Source organism: Acartia tonsa, chromosome 2 (assembly GCF_053477335.1).
Source record: "Acartia tonsa isolate MP-2025a chromosome 2, ASM5347733v1, whole genome shotgun sequence".
Taxonomy (NCBI): Eukaryota; Metazoa; Arthropoda; class Copepoda; order Calanoida; family Acartiidae; genus Acartia; species Acartia tonsa.
This window is the reverse complement of record NC_137261.1, coordinates 1,154,181-1,175,399: the sequence shown is the minus strand read 5'-3', so window position 1 is coordinate 1,175,399 and position 21,219 is coordinate 1,154,181. Positions and strand designations below refer to the sequence as shown.

General features: G+C 35.0%; 2 protein-coding genes across 3 annotated transcripts; both read left to right on the top strand.

Annotated features, from left to right (window-relative positions):
* The first annotated feature begins 546 nt into the window (after nt 1-546).
* Nucleotides 547-6,956, top strand: LOC145333562 (uncharacterized). Its single transcript, XM_080178727.1, has 9 exons — nt 547-642; nt 973-1,029; nt 1,303-1,519; nt 1,959-2,128; nt 2,717-2,790; nt 3,314-3,529; nt 4,234-4,284; nt 5,910-6,018; nt 6,633-6,956. The coding sequence occupies exons 1-9, from the start codon at nt 598-600 to the stop codon at nt 6,696-6,698; spliced, it is 1,005 nt and encodes a 334-aa protein (XP_080034853.1). The 5' UTR covers nt 547-597; the 3' UTR covers nt 6,699-6,956.
* LOC145333573 (uncharacterized) lies at nt 6,954-14,395 on the top strand. Of its 2 annotated transcripts, XM_080178737.1 has the most exons (5): nt 6,954-6,997; nt 7,762-8,322; nt 8,985-9,040; nt 10,092-10,214; nt 14,198-14,365. In XM_080178737.1, exons 1-5 carry the CDS (start codon nt 6,965-6,967, stop codon nt 14,340-14,342), a joined length of 918 nt encoding a protein of 305 aa, XP_080034863.1. In that variant the 5' UTR covers nt 6,954-6,964; the 3' UTR covers nt 14,343-14,365. The 2 variants fall into 2 exon arrangements, with proteins under 2 accessions (XP_080034863.1, XP_080034870.1); XM_080178744.1 differs by lacking the exon at nt 10,092-10,214 and having other exon boundaries at nt 14,198-14,395.
* Nucleotides 14,396-21,219: the final 6,824 nt, after the last annotated feature.

The following is a 21,219-nucleotide window of genomic DNA, read 5'->3' as shown; positions in this document are numbered from 1 at the left end:
CCATACGAAAAAATTATGTCTAGCATCGTATTATATCCAGCTTTCTACGAATATAAAAATGTACAATCAAAAGATTAAGACCAGTTTTTTTTAGCCGGTGCCTTCGGCACCTCGGGACTAAAAAAACTAGTTTTAATCTTATAATTGTACATTCTATATCCGCGGAAAGCCGTTTATAATACGATGCGAGAAATAACTATTCTAAACCGTTGCAAATTAATGTTAGTAAGACTTCAGCAAAACATTTAACATACAATATTTCAACCTTTTTAATTTTTTATTCAATCATTAACAAACAATTTATTAAGTCGCGCCAAGTGCCATTTATAGCAGCAGGAGTTACCACCTTTTAACTAATTTAGTTTACGTGAGGTCTTCTAAAAAACGCTTGTCTCAAGAAAACGCCTGTCTAAAGAAAATGCATATATTTTAATCATAAGGATTTTAATTTAAAGGCATTATTTTATTTATAGCAAAAATTTTGTTCATTTTGTAAAAATACATGTCTCTTGTCGTTTTTTGAGTATAGCTAGCATTTACGTGGTGTGTTCCCAACTCAGAAAAAAAAGTTTTAACGTAAGTTATTGTAGATTAAAAATGTCAGAGCAGGACCTACTTGAGTGTATACTTCAGAGTGACGAGGTAATAGTTTTTCATGATAAATGTCCTTCACAATTTATATTTTACATTCGAAATGCATTTAATTTAACTGCACTACTGGACTGGACATAAAGTATAAAGATACATTTAAATTTTAGCATTCCAGCTCATATCATTTATACAAAACAATACTAACTTAGGTAGTAATTTTGTTTTTAACAAATATTTTAGGGAGTTGTAGGTTGCGCTAAAATCCGTAAAAGTTTGAATTTTAACACTTAAAACAGTAGTAGAACGATACTATTCACTAAATACCTATGTGTATTTCTTATTAAAAAGAACTATAAACTATACTCCTCCCTTTTTGATTAGGTAATAGAAGAAAATTTGCAGAGTTTCATAACCCAAAAGTTCCAAGAATTTAACGAGGTTAGATTTTTTAAAAAGCTCTTATAGACATCGTATACATAGACTGAAAATGAAATGATAGATTCATCCCATCGATTTTAAATATAAGCCATAATACACTTAACATGATTAAGCAAGCACATTCAACCTATCAAACGAGTGCGTGATGATATAAATTTTTTATTCTTTTATCTTAATATTTTCATGGGTGTAAAATACACTTAAAGATATACCTAGTGTGTTCGCCTATTTCCACCAATTTCTTATGATTAAAATTTATATTTTTTATTTAAGGACATTAGCCAGAAGCTGTATAAGATTTATATGGACAAAACTAATGCGGACCACCCCAATGGTTCTTATCTTGCTCTCCAAAGTGCCTCAAGTAATGTTGTTTCCAAAGACGAAATCAAGAATCAGAATGCACAGCCTCGCCCTCCTAAGAACCTTGAGGAGAATGAAAACTTTGAAAATGTGGAAGTCCTCAGGGCCAGTCTTAGCCTGATAAAGGGATATAGGAATAAATATATAAGTTAACCGTTACCCAGTAATAGTAGCAAAGATACTCTATTATTGAAAATGTTCCTTCAACCTTGAGAAATGGAATGGTGGAAACATGATTTGCTTAAGTCCAATTCCAAATAGATGGCTGAAACTATGTAGAGCACAATTAAGCATTTACAGTCATTCAATAAGATTTTATTGACTATAGAAGAAAAGACACGTAGATTTTTTATTTTATTACACGTCTTAGCCGTTTTTGTCCGATTTTTAAGATTGTTAGGCACTTAATGCTAGAAGATTCCTCTGATTTACTGGCATCTACTATCTTACTTTGTTTTTTGTTTGTTTTCTTAACATCTTTAAATATTTTTTTTCACCTTTGCTATTTACCCATGGATGTTGTCATTCCTGTTTTATTTCTATATATATAATTGGATTGATATAGGAGAACAGTAGAGCTACTTTTATCAATCTTTCAAAGGACATCGAGTCGAAAGTGGAGGAAATAAGAAAGTTAAAAGAGAACTATGAAATTCTTAAAAACGAGAATGAAAATGAAATGAAAGTCCTCAGGATGTCAGTCAAACTACTGACGGCAGAAAATATAAATTTAAAGGTAATATTTTAAGGCAAGGTTTGTTAGTTTTGACTTTGTTTCCGTTTTTCGATAGGTATATTAAATACCTACCCTTCTGTATTACAAAAATCACAAATTTCAGATTTATAATACTTTACGTACGTATCACCTCAATAATATTTTTTAGTAACTTAGTGATTTTTATAAGAGTAGAATAAATATAATTTTAAAAAAGTATCTAATTTAAATGCGTTGAATCTTTATTTATATTGAATATTGTTTTAGTAGCGTAGATACTCTATAATTCTAATTGTCCGTATGAAACGTTATAGGTGAAACGTGATTTTCTCGGCTTCATTTGAAGATAGACGGCTGAAATATTAAGGGAATAAATAGTTCACATCTTCATATTTCCACCAAAGTTCTTTAAAATTTGCTTATTGGTTGGAGTGCTAAATCGATTCCTAGTTTCATGTTATTTCAATTTTTAAAGTTTTCGTAATTCATTTTATAATGTTTGATATATTTTTTATGACACTGCTCTATGGTTAATTTTTTTTTCGGATGTCCATCCATAATTTTTTGAGCTTCGCTACTTATGGATGTTGCCTCCATTGTTTTTCTCAGGTCCAATTGGTACAGAGCCAAAAAGAACTGGCAGCATCTAAAGAAAAAGAATTGCAGGAGCCAGAGCAAGAAAGGTAGAAAAGTTTTGTTAAATTCATGACAATGATTTGAGTTTATGATATTTATCTGTCAATCTTTTTCTTTAAAGATTTGCATTCTTCTCTGTATTATGTAATACTAGCGGCTACGCCACTAGAAGCCTCTAGGGACAATTAAGGTAAAAGGATAACGCCCTTCCCCCAATAAAATTTCAGTTCGGCGGTTAGTGAGATCCTTCGCAACAAGACAAAAAGCTTATACTTTACATTATAGGATACGGGGAGGGTTTTTAATGCAACCATCTCGTAATCAGCCTACAAAGGGCGCCCAAAATCCGAATTTTTTATTGAGCTTGGCATGAGTAATCCTTGGTTGGTAGGTTTATTTTCTTATTTTGAAACTTTCCTTTTTTTAAGCTATGATACTCTTCAGTCCAGAGAAATTTGATTTTCTCGACTGTTGTTGAAGATAGACAGCTAAAATTTTCTATGTGTTTTTTGTTGTTGTCATGCTTGATATCATTGTGTGAAATAGCTAAATCTTTTCTAAAATTTTAAGGAAGCCGCTTGCTAATACAACTAGAAGGAGAAGAAGTAGACGTAGAAACAAAGACAAAAAAAGTGTTGATAATAATGCATCCAAGAATGTTAATAACAAACCAAACAAGTCTTGCAATGAAGAACAAAAGAATGGAAATAAATCTTGTATTCAAAATAATGATTCTAGCAACTTAAATATACATGAATCAACTCATCTTGCTAAAGCTAACACCAGGACAGTTGTATATTTCAATTTTTCTCAAGGATATTTCAAAATTTCCCAGGGGTGTATATTCTGCACAAGATTTATTTTTTTCCCCGACTACAAATTTTTTTATTTTCCTTCCCCCCCCCCCCCCCCTAGTTTTTTTTCACCAAGTAGGGGGGAAATGGAGAAATATTTAAAGAACTGTATATTTTATTTATTTTATCCCTCCTACCACACATTTTTAAAAGTTTTTTTTCACCAAGGAGGGGGAGGAAATGGAAAAAATGTTTTAAGTTTTCTTAATTTTTACATTTTTTCCCCCTCCAACCACTTATTTTTATTCCCCCCCCCCCCCTAAGCAGGGGATCCCGTGTAGAATATACACCCCTGAAATTTCCCTGCTTCTTGTTATTTGATTTTCTAAAGGATATTTCAAAATTTCTCTACTTGTGATTTGATTTTCTTTGATAATTTGATATAGACTGAAAAACCAATGTCAAATAATAAACAGAAGGTCAAAAATCCATTTTTATCATTGCTTAAAATCAAAATATGTCAATACAGAATTGAAATCCACGGCATAATTAACAACTTAAGATTTTTATGTTTTGCATTTTGTTCTCACTTTGCGGATTTATTGAAAAGTACTCAGATTAAAATTTCACTATTTGTCTGTAAATCTACATCATATTGCCTCTTTCCGTACTGTAAATATACAAAATTGTTTTTAGTGAAGCATTAAACCTCAGATTTCAAGGAGCTGGAAAAGAAATTCATTTCAGGTATTTATATATATGTTTTATTGTTACAGCTTTTATAGATTAAGTCTGTTATTAATTTATTTATTAAAAGCTTGGAGGTGTTACAAAATTTGTAACAAGTCAATCGCAACGAGAGCAAGTGATTTTAAGCACCTTCCAGACGTGATATTGAGTATTTTTTGTGAGTGTACAGGGGTGTATATTCTGCATGGGATCCCCGGCTCAGGGGGGGGGGGGGGGAATAAAAAATAAGTGGTTGGAGGGAAAAAAATGTAAAAATTAAGAAAACTGAAAACATTTTTTCCATTTCACCCCCCTCCTTGGTTAAAAAAACTAAAAAAATGTGTGGTAGGAGGGATAAAATAAATAAAATATAGAGTTCTTTAAATATTTTTCTAAATATTTCCCCCCCTACTTTTTAAGAAAAATCTAGGGGGGAAAAAAAATAAAAAATTTTGTAGCAGGGGAAAAAAAATAAATTTTGTGCAGAATATACACCCCTGTGAGTGTACTAAAAAACTTTTATGATAGCTTTATAAAAAACACTTTGAAATGTTAAGCAATTTTTGACGAAATATCATCAAATATTTTGTTGCTCTAGTTCGTACATAATTCGTAAAAAAAACATTTAACCTCTCTTATTATACACTGCTACAAATAAATAAGAAAAGAGGCGAATTCTTAAAAAAACCCTTTGTCTCACTAAAATCAGTTTGCCCCACTAAAAATTTTAGTGAGGCAAAATTATCCCCTCTAAATTTTTAGTGAGCCTCACTGATTTAAGTGAGGCAAATTTTTTAAAGAATTCACCTCAGAACTATAAAAGGTCAAAGATTTGCAATTTAGTTATAGTATACTTTAAATAAGAAGTGGCTTTGCTGCAGAAAGTGAATAAATTTTTTTAAAGAATATCAATTCTCTGAGTTAAAACAAATACTTTTTACTTTATTTTACACAATTTTATTTATCATGAAAAATGCAATAAGCACGTTATTAATGTGCTCGGCTTGGACAAAGTTAAATCCATCTAATGCCATATTTATATCAAAGTCACACAAAATATATATAACTTAAATTCTCCACTCAATTCCAAGTTTAAATCTATTGATATTATGATGGTTTTGGTGTTGGTTATTTTTAGTAGCAAAGCTACTCTATAATTTTAAATGTCCGTATATATGCATGTATGTTTGAAACGTTTTGGGGAAAACGTGATTTTACCATCAATATGCAGCCTAATTAAGCAAAACATGTATGTATAGTGGTCAATGGTAGGACTACTTTAAAGCAGATTTTTAGCCCCTTTTCTTAATGCAGATTTTCTCGTCTCCTACAAAAGATACATGGCTGAAACTTCTTGCCAATAATTCTTTCATTATGCACTACAATAAGGTATAACAAATCTATGGTAGTCTGACTGCTTTTGGGCAGTATTTTAGCTGCTTTTCTTTTGACAACTTTCAAAGACATAAACCTTATTTTTTAAGGTTTCGTGATTTAAAGTTTTTGCATATTATCTCTCTTTTCTTTGTTATGAAAACAGATAATCTGCTCTATAACTCACTTTGTCCGTTTGTCTATTTCATAAGAGATTTTGTGCTTCCCTACTTCTGGAATATGGATGTTGTTATCCTTATGTTATTAAGGTTGATGAATACAGGAGTAAGAATGAAATGCATAAAAGAAGACTACAGCAAAATGAGCGGATATCCTCCTTCATCCCTGGTCTACATATACAAAAACAAAATCATAAAGGTATCAATATATAACCTAAAGTGTTAAATAAAGAAATCAGGCAGTTAAGCTAAGGGGGTTATTAATGGACTGGAAATTAAAAAAGTATTAAAAGTTTATTAACCACGTAATTTTATTCGTTGGCTCAAAAACTTTGGGTACTTTTTTTTTAGTTTTGACTTGTTGGTTTTCGACCTGTATTGTCTAAACGTTTCAACCTATAATTTTTATTTACAGTTGTTATTTATCATTATTTGGGATTTACATAAATTTTATGTTCATTGTCTTATCCCTTACGTTTACTGACTTCCTACCCCAATATAAAACTTTTTATTAAACATCAAAACTGTGTACTGATTTATCATTCTTTGATATCAAAAGAAACATCAAATTCTGTGTTGTAGTTGCATCCTAAAATCTGATATTTTGATCATCTTCGAAAATTGCTAGTAACGTACTAGCAATTATCTCTAATTATAGAACAGAGCTGGATCTTTAAATCATTTTAGTGGTGAGCCAGATCGGGATGCGCCGAATTTCAGACAATCACAGCGAGGCATTTAATAAAATGCTGTGCTCTCATTGGTGGAAAGTTGGCTCACCACTAAAATGATTTAAAAATAGAAAATTTTCAGGATGATGACACTCCAGAGATACTAGAAATGGCGGACAAGGATTATGTTCAAGTTTGGAAATGTTGAAAATACCACAATTTATCATTGATAATAAAAAAAAACATGCAGAATACATGAAATAATCTTTTTATTATGTGTAGTTTATATACCTATGTACATTACTTACTGTATCAATCTTGTATTATTTTACTTTTCAATATTGTTGATTTTTTAACCATTTAACCATAGTTTTATTTTTTTTTATATTCTATTTGAATTTAGTCAGTGTTAATCGTGTTGTTATTGACATTTATGTCCAAAGTTTTATTTTTTTATGCTCTAGAATTATTAAAATGGCTGAATATCGAAAATGCTCCTCAAGCAAGGTATGTTACCAGGTGATAATGAAAAGCCTGTTCAAGAAAACTTTGGATCATGGATAGAAATCGGAGTAGCGGGTTTCGTCTTATTTTTACAATAGGTAGCTTTTGATAGGTTATTTTAGGTTAGGTTAGTTAATGTTAATGATTGCCCCACAGTGGCTAGAAGAAACGAGAGAAAAGCTACTATGAAAATACGACGAAACCCACTACTTCGTTTTCTTTCCATGGTCCAAAACTATAAAAAAAATCAGACATCAGACCGGCACTGCTAATCGATTCTTATTCCAAACCCAGGCATGATCATAGCAGGTTTCCTACTTTAACGTCCCGAATTAATGGGACCCAGCAACAGGGGCGTCAAAGCTTTTTTTTTGGGGGGGGGGGAGGTAAAATTTTTTAAGGGGGGGGGGAAATTCGTTTTTTGGGGGGGTAAAATGGCGCGCGAATTTATTAAATTTTATTTAGTATTAAAAATGCGCGAAAATTTTTTTTGTTAGGGATTTTTTTTTGGGGGGGGGGATATTTACCCCCCTAAAATTGTTTGGGGGGGGGGGTAAATATCCCCTCCTCAATGGTTGGAGGTGCCTACGGCACCTCCAGGGTAGGGGTATAGTAAATTTTAAATGGGGAGGGGGGGGTAAAATGAAAAAAAATTCGTTTGGGGGGGGGGGGGGGTAATCGCCTTGGACGTCTATGCCCAGCAATAGTCAGTTCAATCCTTAGCTCAGTGACCAAATGTATGTTTTTTCATGATGTTTTATGTATAGGAATTTGCCTACTCTGATACTAATGACAATGTTCGTGGTGATTTATCTACTACTTATGATAGCGGAACAGAAACAGCATCTGTCAACAAATACAGAAATTCTGGTGAAAATTTGAGCGCTAGAAACACTAAAAATATTTCCAAGACAACACACCTGACACAATTTTTTGCGGTTCTACATCGCCTGAATAAAAATATTTCTGAAAATTTATGTGAAATGGAATCACAATTACAGGGTTTAAATTATCAAACTCTAATGGCTGATAATGCTCTTTTAAGACAAACCATCATTGAAAAGGACAATTTTATCAGGCAAATTCAGTTAGATTTTAAAACTCTTGAAAAGGATAATGAACAAACATTTATTGAACTAAATGAACATCGTAAAAAGAATGAAAAATTAAAGAAAAAGTTGATAGAAAAGAATTCAGAAGTTGAGCTGAAAAATGAGGAAGTTAAGAATTTGTCCGAGAAATTAATTGAATTAGAAACAGAACATAATAAGAGGATCAATGTTTTAATGAAGTCGCAACAAAGTGTGGAACAAAAAGATGATTTTAAGGTAAAAGTTATATATAGCTGCAAAAATTAACTACTTATTTGTCAAGTTAATCTTTAAATTAAATTGCCGTAGAAAGTCCTTGACTCTTGTAAAACATATTGCCAAACTTGATTCATATTTTGTACATATTTCGAATATGATGGAGAAAAGAGGACTGTGCACGAACGAGAGCAAGGGAGTTTTATTATCTTCCAGCAGTGAACCCAAGTATTTTTTCTCAGAATACTTAAACGAAAAAAAATTATGTTTCACCACCTCAAATTGAAGAAAAGTAAAAAAAAAATGTCCCAGGATTTTTAGCCGAAAATCTATCAAACATTTTGTTGAGTCCAAGCTGTCTTTAATAGTCGATCGTCAAATGCTAAAAAAACCAAAAGTACATAATTATATCTGATATGAAAATTAACATCAATAGAACACAACATGAGTATTCTCATGCGAATCATCAAATACCTATGATAAAAGTGTTTGAATAAAAGATTTACCACAAGAATATTAGTTTTTAAAATCAATAAAAAAATATTGTGAAAGTTTTTTTTTCTGGATTAGTGTTAGGTATAATTGAAATACTAAAAATGTTTAGATTCACTTCTGGAAGGTAAAAAAAATCACTTGCCTTGTTTATGCATTGTCCCTTTTAATATTGAATGTTGATATTTTAGAATTTGTGTAAGTGTGTCGAACAAGAACAAGCAAAAACAAGTTTGCCGGAAAGAAGGTAAATATTTCTAGATATTTTACACCACGAAACACTACTCTATGGTTAAACACAGGTTAATATTCAAGATCAAGCCGCGCATGTTGTCAGTCAGATTTTATGTACCAAGTAGTAAATTAGAAAAAAACCTTATTTTCTTTTATTATATGGTATAAAAAACTGTACCTAATCTTTTATTCAATGAGTCAGCAGCTGTAAAAAATAATGACTAGCAGTTGCCAAATGGAAGTAATGTCATACATTGAAAAAAAAACATTAGTTGGTAATTATATTTTTTTTACAATTGGGGGACTTATGTGAAAACGAGGGGGGGGGGGGTTATATTGAATCAAGTGGTTGCTTAGAAAATGTTAGGCCTATTTTCCGGGGATTTTAGGAGGGCAGGGGGCTGACTTCCCAAAAACAAGTAAGCTTATACCTTTAAAATCCACGTTTCATCAAGTGGTTTTAGAACTCTAATGGTCTTCACTAACTTGCCCCTTTTACCTAATAAACTGATAATTTATTACCTAGTTATTTTTTTAAAAAGCGAAGCTTTTCTATAACTAGGGTCGGTCCGTCCGTCCGAGATAGATAGCTTTTTTTCGTTAATTAAGGCATGTTAGAATTGTCCTATCGATTTCAAACTTTGCATGATGATTCCTGTAGTAGTTGGGCACGATTTAGAAAGCGTAGCAACTCTATAATCATTACCAGAATGTCCGTACGTCCATTTTAAAAATGTTGATTTTTCTATCTTTTTAACAACAAATTTTCAAGTGTTCTAATTATCCGTTTGATCTTATTTTTGGTATATTGATTCCTGGGACAACAACGAACAATATTATAAGCGAAGCAACTCTATAATCAAGTCCAAAAATGTAAGTATGTCCATAAACATTATCCTGCTTCAAGTTGTTTTTTTCAACAAATTTGCTTACAATTTTGCTTCGACTCTAATACTTTTAAATTCTGATTATTCAGCTCAGATACCATACAAGTGTTAATGTCCGTTTGTCCTACCGTTTCAGTGCTTCGCTTTTATGGATGTTGTCATCCTTGTTTAAAACAGGAATAGAAGACCAGGAAGGTCTAGATCTCGAGGAAGAAATCAAGTTGCCATGAATAGAAGCAACAACAATGGATGCAGCAGGCCTTGTGTAGATAGCAATATTTCTAGATCAAAGAGCCAAAGGTGTGAGAAAATTAGAAAAGATATATAAACGGCCGTAAAATGCATTGTTCAACAGGGAGTAAGGGAGGGGACAATGGGCAATTAATTCAATATAAGAGTTATCAAAGAAAGGGCATGAAATCCAGTTTAATCCAATAAATTTGTAGGAAATTATAAAGGGATTGTTAATTGAATAATAGATTTCCATAGCGTCATGTAAAGTGAAATCACAACTTGTTTTTGATGAAATATATTGAGGTTTTTTGGTGTGATTTTTATATTAAAAGATTATTGGACCCGGCCAGCTGCTAGCAAGAATATGACTGCCCCTTTTTATTCTGTTTATTTCCCTTGCCCCTTGCCCCCACCTCCCTTCTCCCTTCTCCCCGTCTGCTACATTCCAAACTAACACAACGAGTGTTTATTTCCCTTTCCCCCCATTCCCTTATCCCTTCTCCCCGTCTGCAATATTCAAAACATACATAACGAGTAGCGGCATTCTATGCGCAAGTCCCCAAACTCAGTCAGAAACTGCTAAATTCTTGCACATTCCCTTTAAGCCAGTCCCCAAAGTCTGAGACTCCTAAAAATTGAATTATCGATCCATTGTCCCCTCCCTTACTCCCTGATTGTTCAACCTAATTTTTAAAGATCTAAATGGAAGAATACGTTGTCTTTAATTCAACATTTTACAATATTAGCAATATTCCGTAAAATTGTGAGCAAGCTTCCAGTGAAATGCAATAATTGTTCTTATTATTGACCAAACGCATAGTATAATTAAACACATTTAAAAACAGCTTGACCTAATAAGCGCATTTGACTGGAATCTTACAACTTTACGGAATTTTGCGCAAGCTACTATTTAATTTCTGTTATGAATTTGATTTCTTTTATAAACATTAATTTATTATGGCATCTGTTCTGCCATGTCCATCATCCATTATATAAAGAAGACTTATTGTGATTTAATTCGTTTTTGTCTTTGTTTTATTTCTTACAAGTAAAACTGTAGTAAAAACAAGGATGACAACATCCATAAAAGCGAAGCTCTAAAATGGAAGGAACATTAACACTTGTAGATTGTCAGAACTGAATTAGCAGAATATTAATGCATCAGTACAAACAATATTTTAAGAAAATTTGTTGCAAAACTGCATAAATAGATGATACTGTTTAAGGACATACTTACATTTTTGAAACTTTTTTATAAAGATGCTTCGCTTATAATATTGTACCTTGTTGTAATAGGAATCAGTTTTCAAAAAATCAGAAGAATCGGTTAATTTTAACATACAAAAATTTGTTGTCAAAAAAGTTAAAAATCTACCTGTTTAAAATGAACGTACGGACATTCTGGTATTGTTTATAGAGTTGCTACGCTTTCTAAATTGTACCTAACTACTATAGAAATCATCATGCAAAGTTTGGAATCGATAGGACAATTCTAACCTGTTTAAATTAACGAAAAGAGCTAACTCTCTGTGACGGACGGACGGACCGACCCTAATTATAGAAAAGCTTCGCTTTTAAAAAGTTAAAGTTAAAAGCTGAATTATTATGTATACTATAGCTTATGTAAGCACATTCAAAAATTCCAACCCTACCCTCCCTCAGTCTGCTAAACCCCTTATCCAGCAAAGAGACTCCTTAAGAGAAACCAACCCCCATGATCCTCAAATTCAAATCCTTAATGACCAAATCTCCTCAATAGTAAACCAACATTCCAACAAAAAATGGCAAGAAACCCTTTCCAAATCCGACCATAGAACAAATCCTTCCAAATTCTGGTCCCTCCTCAAGTCCCTTTCCGGCAAAAACAACTCCCCTCCCTCCAACCAACCCATTTCCTTCAACAACAACAAAGTCCACACCTCCCACCTCCACATTGCCGAATCCTTCACCAGTCAATTCACCTCTGTCTCCCGTCATACTTCCAACCCTTTCTCCAGAAAAATTATCCGTAAAATCCGCCGCCGCAACCACCTCAACAGAAACTTCCAACCTTTTACCCCTGCCCTTGTCCTTGAAGCAATTAAAAATTCCTCCAATTCCTCTGCACTTGGCCCCGACAACCTTAACATCCTTCACCTTAAACACCTTGGTCCAAATGGCATCTCCTACCTCACTAAACTTTTCAACCTCTCCATCTCCGCTGCCAACATCCCTGCCATTTGGAAACTATCCAAAATCATTGCCCTCCTCAAACCTGGTAAACCCCCTGACCTTTCCACCTCCTACCGCCCAATCTCCCTCCCCTGTCCTGCAGCAAAAGTCCTTGAACGCCTACTTCTCCCCTACCTTAAACAATCCCTCTCCACCCACCCCTCACAACACGGCTTTAAACCCCTCCACTCCACCACCTCCTCCCTCCTCAACCTTTCCACCACCATTGCCAATGGCTTCAATCAAAACCTCCCCCCCAGCCGCACAACTGTTGCCTCCATCGACCTTTCCAAAGCATTTGACTGCATTCCCATCCACCTCCTTCTCCAAAAAATCTCCTCCTCCAACCTTCATCCCAACATCATTAGATGGCTATCCTGCTACTTGCGTGGCAGGATGGCTTTCTGTTCCTATCAAAACACCAATGCCTCTCCTAAAATTGTCCACACTGGCGTCCCCCAAGGCTCTGTTATCTCCCCAGTCCTCTTCAACTTCTACATAGCAGATGCCCCCCACATTCCCCCTGCCCACACCTCCTCCTATGCCGACGACCTTAACTCCTTCCACTCCTCCCCTAACATCCCCCAGTCAGTTGAATCCATCAACTCCCACCTCTCCTCAATCGCTGACTGGGCCTCCACCAACGGCCTCTCCGTAGCTCCCAACAAATCCACTGTCACTCTCTTCACTTCTGACCGCAAGCACCAATCCAACCTCCATCCTCAAGTCCAAATCAACGGCTCCACCCTTCCCCTTGAGAAAACCCCTAAAATCCTTGGAGTTACCTTTGACACCTTTTTCAATTTCAGTTCCCATGTCTCCACCATTTCCTCAAAAATTTCCTCCCGCCTTAGAATCCTCAAATGTCTGGCTGGCACCAAATGGGGCCACCAGAATGAGACTCTCCTCACCACCTACAACACCCTCCTCCGCCCCATCACCACCTATGCCTGTCCTGTTTGGTTCCCTAACACCTCCAAAAACAACATTGACAAACTCCAAGTCCTCCAAAACCAAGCCCTCCGCATCTGTACTGGTTCCACTAAAAAATCTCCAATCAGCCACCTCCACCAAGAAACCAAAATCCTACCAGTACGGAACCACCTTTCCCTTCTTTGTTCCCAATACCTGGCCTCCTCCCTCCGCCCCTCCCACCCATCCTTCCACAACGTCACAACCCCCCCTGGCCCTAGATCCAAAAAATCCACCCTTCAATCCATGTTCCTTCCTACTCTCCAACCTTTTCTTTCCCCCGACAACACCCTCCTTCCCACAAACTAAAAATCCACAATCTCCAGACTCCACACCTCAGCTGTCACCCAAGCCATAAATTCTTACCCCCCTAATCCTGTCCTTAATCAAGCTCCCCCTGACATCAACCCCTCCGAAATCCAACTCCCCAGGCACTACAGAACCATCCTCTCCCAATTAAGATCCAACTATTGTCCTAAACTCCAAAGCTACCTCCATTCCATCAACGCTTCTCTTACCCCCAACTGCCCATCCTGTCCTGTTAATCCTACCACAGAAACAGTCCAGCACCTCTTTTCATGCCCAAATAATCCTACAAATCTTACTCCTATGGACCTCTGGCAAAATCCCACCCATGTAGCTGCCTTCCTCTCCTCCCATCCAAGTTTCACCAGCCTTCCTCCCCTCCAACGCCCCCCTCCAGAGCCCCCACCATAAGCCCACGCCCCCCCCCCTCACCCCACTGATGACTACCCGGACCGGAAACTGACTATGAGCAGCCAAAACAACAACAAGCACATTCACAAATGCGAATTGAGAGTTTGTACTTTATCGTAATACATAAAAAAAAATTACTCATGATTCAGGAGGGAAGTGGTGACTTTGTACGTGGGAAACCTTAGCCCAGTAGTCAGCAGACAAGATTTAATGGATCGCTTTCAAGTCTTTGGTTTGGTTTTAGATGTCAGGATTATAGCGAAGATAAACTCAGGATTGTGTCAAAAACATTAATATTTACACTATGAAGGCAGGGGTGTATATTCTACATGGGATCCCCTGCTCAGGGGGGGGGGGGGATAAAAAAATAAGTGGTTGGAGGGGAAAAAAATGTAAAAATTAGTAAACTGAAAACATTTTTTCCATTCCCCCCCCCCCCCCCCCCTCCTTGGTGAAAAAAACTAAAAAAAATGGGTGGAAGGAGGGATAAAATAAATAAAATATAGAGTTCTTAAAATATTTTTCCATTTTCTCCCCTACTAAAAGTAGGGGGGGAAAAAAAATAAAAAAATTTGTAGCAGGGGAAAAAAAATAAATCTTGTGCAGAATATACACCTCTGTATGAAGGCTAGGTTGAGTGTTAGGCTGCGTTTTGTAAAGGGTTTCTGATATAGATTAGAAACAAAACTGATCATATTATTACTATTTTTTTTTTGTTAAAAAAGGAAATGTGCAGTGTACACTTTATTAGAAAAAATGATGTGGGGGGTCGGTTGTTTATCTAGAACTAGTAGAGCTATATGAGGCTAACATCATGCTTAAGCTCATATAGATGGGTCTGAAGTTTCTTTTTGAAATATGCCTTTTCACGTTAGTCGCTGAATACTTGTGGAATATCTTGGCCATTTGGAATCTTTGGAAACCAGTGGCATGTACAGGTATTTTTCAAATTGATGTACTTCTTGAAGGGTTGAAAAAAATGTAAGGCGGTTTTACCAATTTGATCTGCACTGCATGCTTATGTTTGAGATCATAGAACTTTTTCCTTAAAAATTGTGGACTGAATGGTTTATTAGAATGAAACGTTTACTAAATTGTGGACTGAATGGTTTATTAGAATGAAACGTTTACTAAATTGTGGACTGAATGGTTTATTAGAATGAAACGTTTACTAAATTGTGGACTGAATGGTTTATTAGAATGAAACGTTTACTAAATTGTGGACTGAATGGTTTATTAGAATGAAACGTTTACTAAATTGTGGACTGAATGGTTTATTAGAATGAAACGTTTACTAAATTGTGGACTGAATGGTTTATTAGAATGAAACGTTTACTAAATCACCAGAATTTGACACATTTATATTATATAGGTCACCAATTATATGCTTTTGTCGACATGCTGGATTTAAGTGATGCTAAAGAAGCTATGGATAATCTGAATAGGAATGTGTATTTGGCCAATATTGTTGCATGTTCTTCAGTGTTTTTTATCTAATAACAAGGATGACAACATCCATAAAAGCGAAGCACTGAAACGGTAGGACAAACGGACATTAACACTTGTCTAGTGTCTGAACTGAATAATCAGAATATAAAGTATCGAAAGAGTCGAATCAAAATTTTAAGTAAATTTGTTGAAAAACTGCTTGATACAGGATAATGTTTTAGACATACTTACATTTTTAGGACTTGATTATAGAGTTGCTTTGCTTATACTATTGTTCTTTGTTGTCCCAGGAATCAATATACCAAAAATCAGATCAAACGGATAAGGGGGGGGGAAGTTTTGCCACTTTCGCTTACTCCGTGATTATTGGGCTAGGTATTAAAGTTAGACTATAGGTTATTTGGGATAAAAATTTACTTTTGGGTAGTAGTTCACGTATTTTTAATCATTTTTTGGATAACCCCACCCCCTAGCCCCCCGGGGCTCAAAAACCCCCTAAAAATGAACCTAACCTTAATTTTCTCAGGAACAATTTGACCAATTGAGATGATTTTTTAAACTTAAGCTTTTATGCTTATAAACTAACTTCTAGTTTAAAAGTCACCCCCCTGCCGCCAACCCCTAGCCCTCCGGGGCTCCAAAAAACCCTAAAAATGAACCTAACCTTAATTTTCTCAGGAACCATTTGACCAATAGAGATGATTTTTTAAACTTAAGCTTTTATGCTTATAAACTAACTTCTAGTTTAGAAGTCACCCCCCTGCCGCCAACACCTAGCCCTCCGGGGCTCCAAAAAACCCTAAATATGAACCTAACCTTAATTTTCTCAGGAACCATTTGACCAATAGAGATGAATTTTAAAACTTAAGCTTTTATGCTTATAAACTAACTTCTAGTTTAGAAGTCATCCCCCTGCTGCCAACCCCTAGTCCTCCGGGGCTCCAAAAAACCCTAAAAATGAACCTAACCTTAATTTTCTTAGGAACCATTTGACCAATAGAGATGATTTTTTAAACTTAAGCTTTTATGCTTATAAACTAACTTCTAGTTTAGAAGTCACCCCCCTGCCGCCAACACCTAGCCCTCCGGGGCTCCAAAAAACCCTAAATATGAACCTAACCTTAATTTTCTCAGGAACCATTTGACCAATAGAGATGAATTTTAAAACTTAAGCTTTTATGCTTATAAACTAACTTCTAGTTTAGAAGTCATCCCCCTGCTGCCAACCCCTAGTCCTCCGGGGCTCCAAAAAACCCTAAAAATGAACCTAACCTTAATTTTCTCAGGAACCACTTGACTAATAGAGATGATTTCTTAAACTTAAGCTTTTATGGTTATAAACTAACTTTAAGTTAGAAGTCGCCGCCAACCTCTAGCCCCCCGGGGCTCAAAAAAACCCTAAAAATGAACCTAACCTTAATTAAAATTTCTTATTTGAAGAGTTAGAGGTACATTTATAAAACCAAATATGCTTATTTTTGGATATTATTGACATATTTGCTGAAAAAATTAGAATCGTCCTCCAGGTTCAGGTGCTGCAGGCCTCCATGTCCACTCTGGAGACAGGTAAAATTAAAATTTCTTATTTGAAGAGTTAGAGGTACACTTATTAAAACAAATATGCATCTTTTTGGATGTTTTTGACATATCTGATGAAAAAATTAGAATCGGCCTTCAGGTTCAGGTGCTGCAGGCCTCCAGGTCCACTCTCGACAGGTGAAAATAAAAATTTCTTATTTGAAGAGTTAGAGGTACACTTATTTAACCAAACATGCTTTTTTTTGGATGTTATTGACATATCTGCTGAAAAAATTTTAAATCAGCCTCTAACTTCAGGTGCTGCAGGTCTCCAGGTCCACTCCTGAGACAAGTAAAAATTAAAATTTCTTATTTGAAGAGTTAGAGGGCAACTTATAAAACAGAATATGGATCTTTTGGCTGTTATTACTATTTCTGGAGAAAAATATTAATTTGGCTCCAAGTTCAGATATTCACCTGGCCAGCTGCAACCAGCGGTCACCAAGACGCAGGTAAAAGTGTCCATATCAAAAAGTATCAATGAATATGATACCTAACATGTTTTAAAAAACTGAGAAAAAAAACAGCGAAAATATCTGAAAATATCCCCAAAAAGCCATCTAGAAGCCTGCAGTACCTGGAGGCCAATTTTATTTTTTCTTTAAATATGGTAATATTATCCAACAAGATGCTTATTTTCTTGGGAATTGACCTCTAACTCTTAAATTAAGAATCTAAATTTTTTCATGTCTGGAGTTGAACTGGAGGCCTGCAGCACCTGAACTTGGAGGCCGATTTAAATTTTATTTTCAAGTATGTTATTAACATCAAAAACAATGCATAGTTTGTTTTATAAGTTAACCTCCAAATAAGAAAATTTATTTTTACCTATCCAGTGTCCACCTGGAGGCCTGTAGGACCCGAACCTGGAGGCCGATTTTAATTTTTTCAGCAGATATGTCAATAACATCCAAAAAGAAGAATATTTGGTTAAATAAGTGTACCTCTAACTCTTCAAATCAGAAATTTTAATTTTCACCTGTCGAGAGTGGACCTGGAGGCCTGCAGCACCTGAACCTGGAGGCCGATTCTAATTTTTTCATCAGATATGTCAATAAAATCCAAAAAGTAGCATATTTGTTTAAATAAGGGTACCTCTAACTCTTCAAATAAGAAATTTTAATTTTTACCTGTCTCCAGAGGGGACCTGGAGGCCTGCAGCACCTGAACCTGGAGGCCGATTCTAATTTTTTCAGCAGATATGTCAATCACATCCAAAAAGATGCATATTTGGTTTAATAAGTGTACCTCTAACTCTTCAAATAAGAAATTTTAATTTTACCTGTCTCCAGAGTGGACCTGGAGGCCTGCAGCACCTGAACCTGGAAGCCGATTCTAATTTTTTCAGCAAATATGTCAATAACATCCAAAAATAAGCATATTTGGTTTAATAAATGTACCTCTAACTCTTCAAATAAGAAATTTTAATTAAGGTTAGGTTCATTTTTAGGTTTTTTTGAGCCCTGGGGGGCTAGAGGTTGGTGGCAGGGGGCTTCTTCTAAACTTCTATCATCTATATTAGTCAAGTGGTTCCTGAGAAAATTAGGGTTAGGTTCATTTTTAGGGTTTTTTTGGAGCCCCAGAGGGCTAGGGGTTGGCGGTAGGGGGATGACTTCTAAACTAGAAGTTAGTTTATAAGCATAAAAGCTTAAGTTTTAAAAATCATCTCTATTGGTTAAATGGTTCCTGAGAAAATTAAGGTTAGGTTCATATTTAGGTTTTTTGGAGCCCCGGAGGACTAAGGGTTGGTGGCAGGGGGTTGACTTCTTAACTAGAAGTTAGTTTATAAGCATAAAAGCTTAAGTTTAAAAAATCATCTCTATTAGTCAAATGGTTCCTGAGAAAATTAAGGTTAGGTTCATTTTTAGGGTTTTTTGGAGCCCCGGAGGGCTAGGTGTTGGCGGCAGGGGGGTGACTTCTAAACTAGAAGTTAGTTTATAAGCATAAAAGCTTAAGTTTAAAAAATCATCTCAATTGGTTAAATTGTTCCTGAGAAAATTAAGGTTAGGTTCATTTTTAGGGGGTTTTTGAGCCCCGGGGGGCTAGGGGGTGGGGTTATCCAAAAAATGATTAAAAATACGTGAGCTACTACCCAAAAGTAAACTTTTATCCCAAATAGCCTATAGTCTAACTTTAATACCTAGCCCAATAATCACGGAGTAAGCGAAAGTGGCAAAACTTCCCCCCCCCTTAGATCACATAAAAATTTGTTGCTAAAAAAGTAGAAAAATCGACATGTTTAAAATGGACATACGGACATTCTGGTAATGATTATAGAGTTGCTACGCTTTCTAAATCGTACCTAACTACTACAGGAATCATCATGCAAAGTTTGAAATCGATAGGACAATTCTAACATGCCTAAATTAACGAATAAAAGCTATCTATCTCGGACGGACGGACGGACCGACCCTAATTATAGAAAAGCCTCGCTTTTAATAAAAAGTATTTACATTTTCACCTGGGAAATATAATCAGAAATAAAAGATAAAGACAGTTTTAGATTCGGCATTTCGGGATAAAAATAAAATAAAAATGAAAAAAAAATATTTTTTAAATGTTGGTGTCTCCGTCAAAATTGTTTTCATTGCAGATTTGTGTGTTAAAATCTTCACCTCTTTCTATCCTTGCCATTTAAAATCTTTTACGAGCTGAGACACAGGTTTTTTGAACCAAGTCAGGATTGAGTCTACAAAAAAAACTTTATAAATACCTGTACTATTTAAGGGGGGGGGGGGGAAGTTCTGACACTTTTGCGTAAACAGTGATTATAGGCTTTGTCTTTGGAGTGAGAGTATAGGTTATATGGCAAAAAAGTTTCCTTTTGGGATGTAGTTTTCCTATTTTTAAAAAAAATTTGGATTCGGCCTCCTAGTTTTAAATTTCAAGTTAGAACAAAACTTATTTAACAAAAGTTGCTACTTTATGGATGGTATGAACTAATTTGAAGAAAATTTTGAAATCGGGCTCCAGGTTCAGGTACTGCAGGCCTCCAGGTGGATCCTGGACAGGTAAAAATTGAAAATTTTTACTTTAAAAGTTAGAACAAAACTTATTTAACAAAAGTGGCTTCTTTATAGATAGTATTAACTAATTTGAAGAAAATTTTGAAATCAGGCTCTAGGTTCAGGTACTGCAGGCCTCCAGGTGGATCCTGGACAGGTAAAAATTGAAAATTTTTAGTTTAAAGGTTAAAACAAAACTTATTTAACAAAAGTAGCTTTTTTATAGATGGTATTAACTAATTTGAAGAAAATTTTGAAATCGGGCTCCAGGTTCAGGTACTGCAGGCCTCCAGGTGGATCCTGGACAGGTAAAAATTGAAAATTTTTACTTTAAAAGTTAAAACAAAACTTATTTAACAAAAGTGGCTTCTTTAAAGATGGTATTAACTAATTTGAAGAAAATTTTGAAATCGGGCTTCAGGTTCAGGTACTGCAGGCCTCCAGGTAGATCCTGGACAGGTAAAAATTGAATTTTTTTACTTTAAAAGTTAGAACAAAACTTATTTAACAAAAGTGGCTTCTGTATGGATGGTAGGAACTAATTTGAAGAAAATTTTGAAATCGGGCTCCAGGTCAAGGTACAGCAGGCCTCCAGATGGACCCTGGACAGGTTAAAAACTGAAATTTTTTTCTATTAAAGTTAGAACAAAACTTATTTAACAAAAGTTGATACTTGATGGATGGTATTAACTAATTAAAAAAAAAATTGAAATTAGGCTCCAGGTATAGGTACTGCAGGCCTCCAGGTGGATCCTGGACGGGTAAAAATTGAAAATTCTACTTTAAAAGTTAGAACAAAACTTATTTAACAAAAGTACCTTCTTTATAGATGGTATTAACTAATTTGAAGAAAATTTTGAAATTGGGCTCCAGGTTCAGGTTCTGCAGGTCTCCAGGTGGATCCTGGACAGGTAAAAATTGAAAATTTTTAGTTTAAAAGTTAAAACAAAACTTATTTATCAAAAGTAGCTTCTTTATAGATGGTATTAACTAATTTGAAGAAAATTTTAAAATCGGGCTCCAGGTCAAGGTACTGGTAGGATCAAGGTGGATCTTGAACAGGTAAAAACGGAAATTATTCACTATTTAATTTAAGACAAAATTTATTTAACAAAAGTTGTTAATTTTTAGCTAGTATT

Excerpts from the sequence above, each read along its gene's own strand:
- LOC145333562 (XM_080178727.1), top strand. The coding sequence starts at position 598 with ATGTCAGAGCAGGACCTACTTGAGTGTATACTTCAGAGTGACGAG. Across the intron at positions 1,030-1,302 it reads AGTTCCAAGAATTTAACGAG|GACATTAGCCAGAAGCTGTA; the intron begins GTTAGATTTTTT and ends TTTTTATTTAAG. Across the intron at positions 2,791-3,313 it reads CAGGAGCCAGAGCAAGAAAG|GAAGCCGCTTGCTAATACAA; the intron begins GTAGAAAAGTTT and ends TAAAATTTTAAG.
- LOC145333573 (XM_080178737.1), top strand. The coding sequence starts at position 6,965 with ATGGCTGAATATCGAAAATGCTCCTCAAGCAAG. Across the intron at positions 6,998-7,761 it reads GAAAATGCTCCTCAAGCAAG|GAATTTGCCTACTCTGATAC; the intron begins GTATGTTACCAG and ends TTTTATGTATAG. Across the intron at positions 10,215-14,197 it reads TCTAGATCAAAGAGCCAAAG|GAGGGAAGTGGTGACTTTGT; the intron begins GTGTGAGAAAAT and ends CTCATGATTCAG.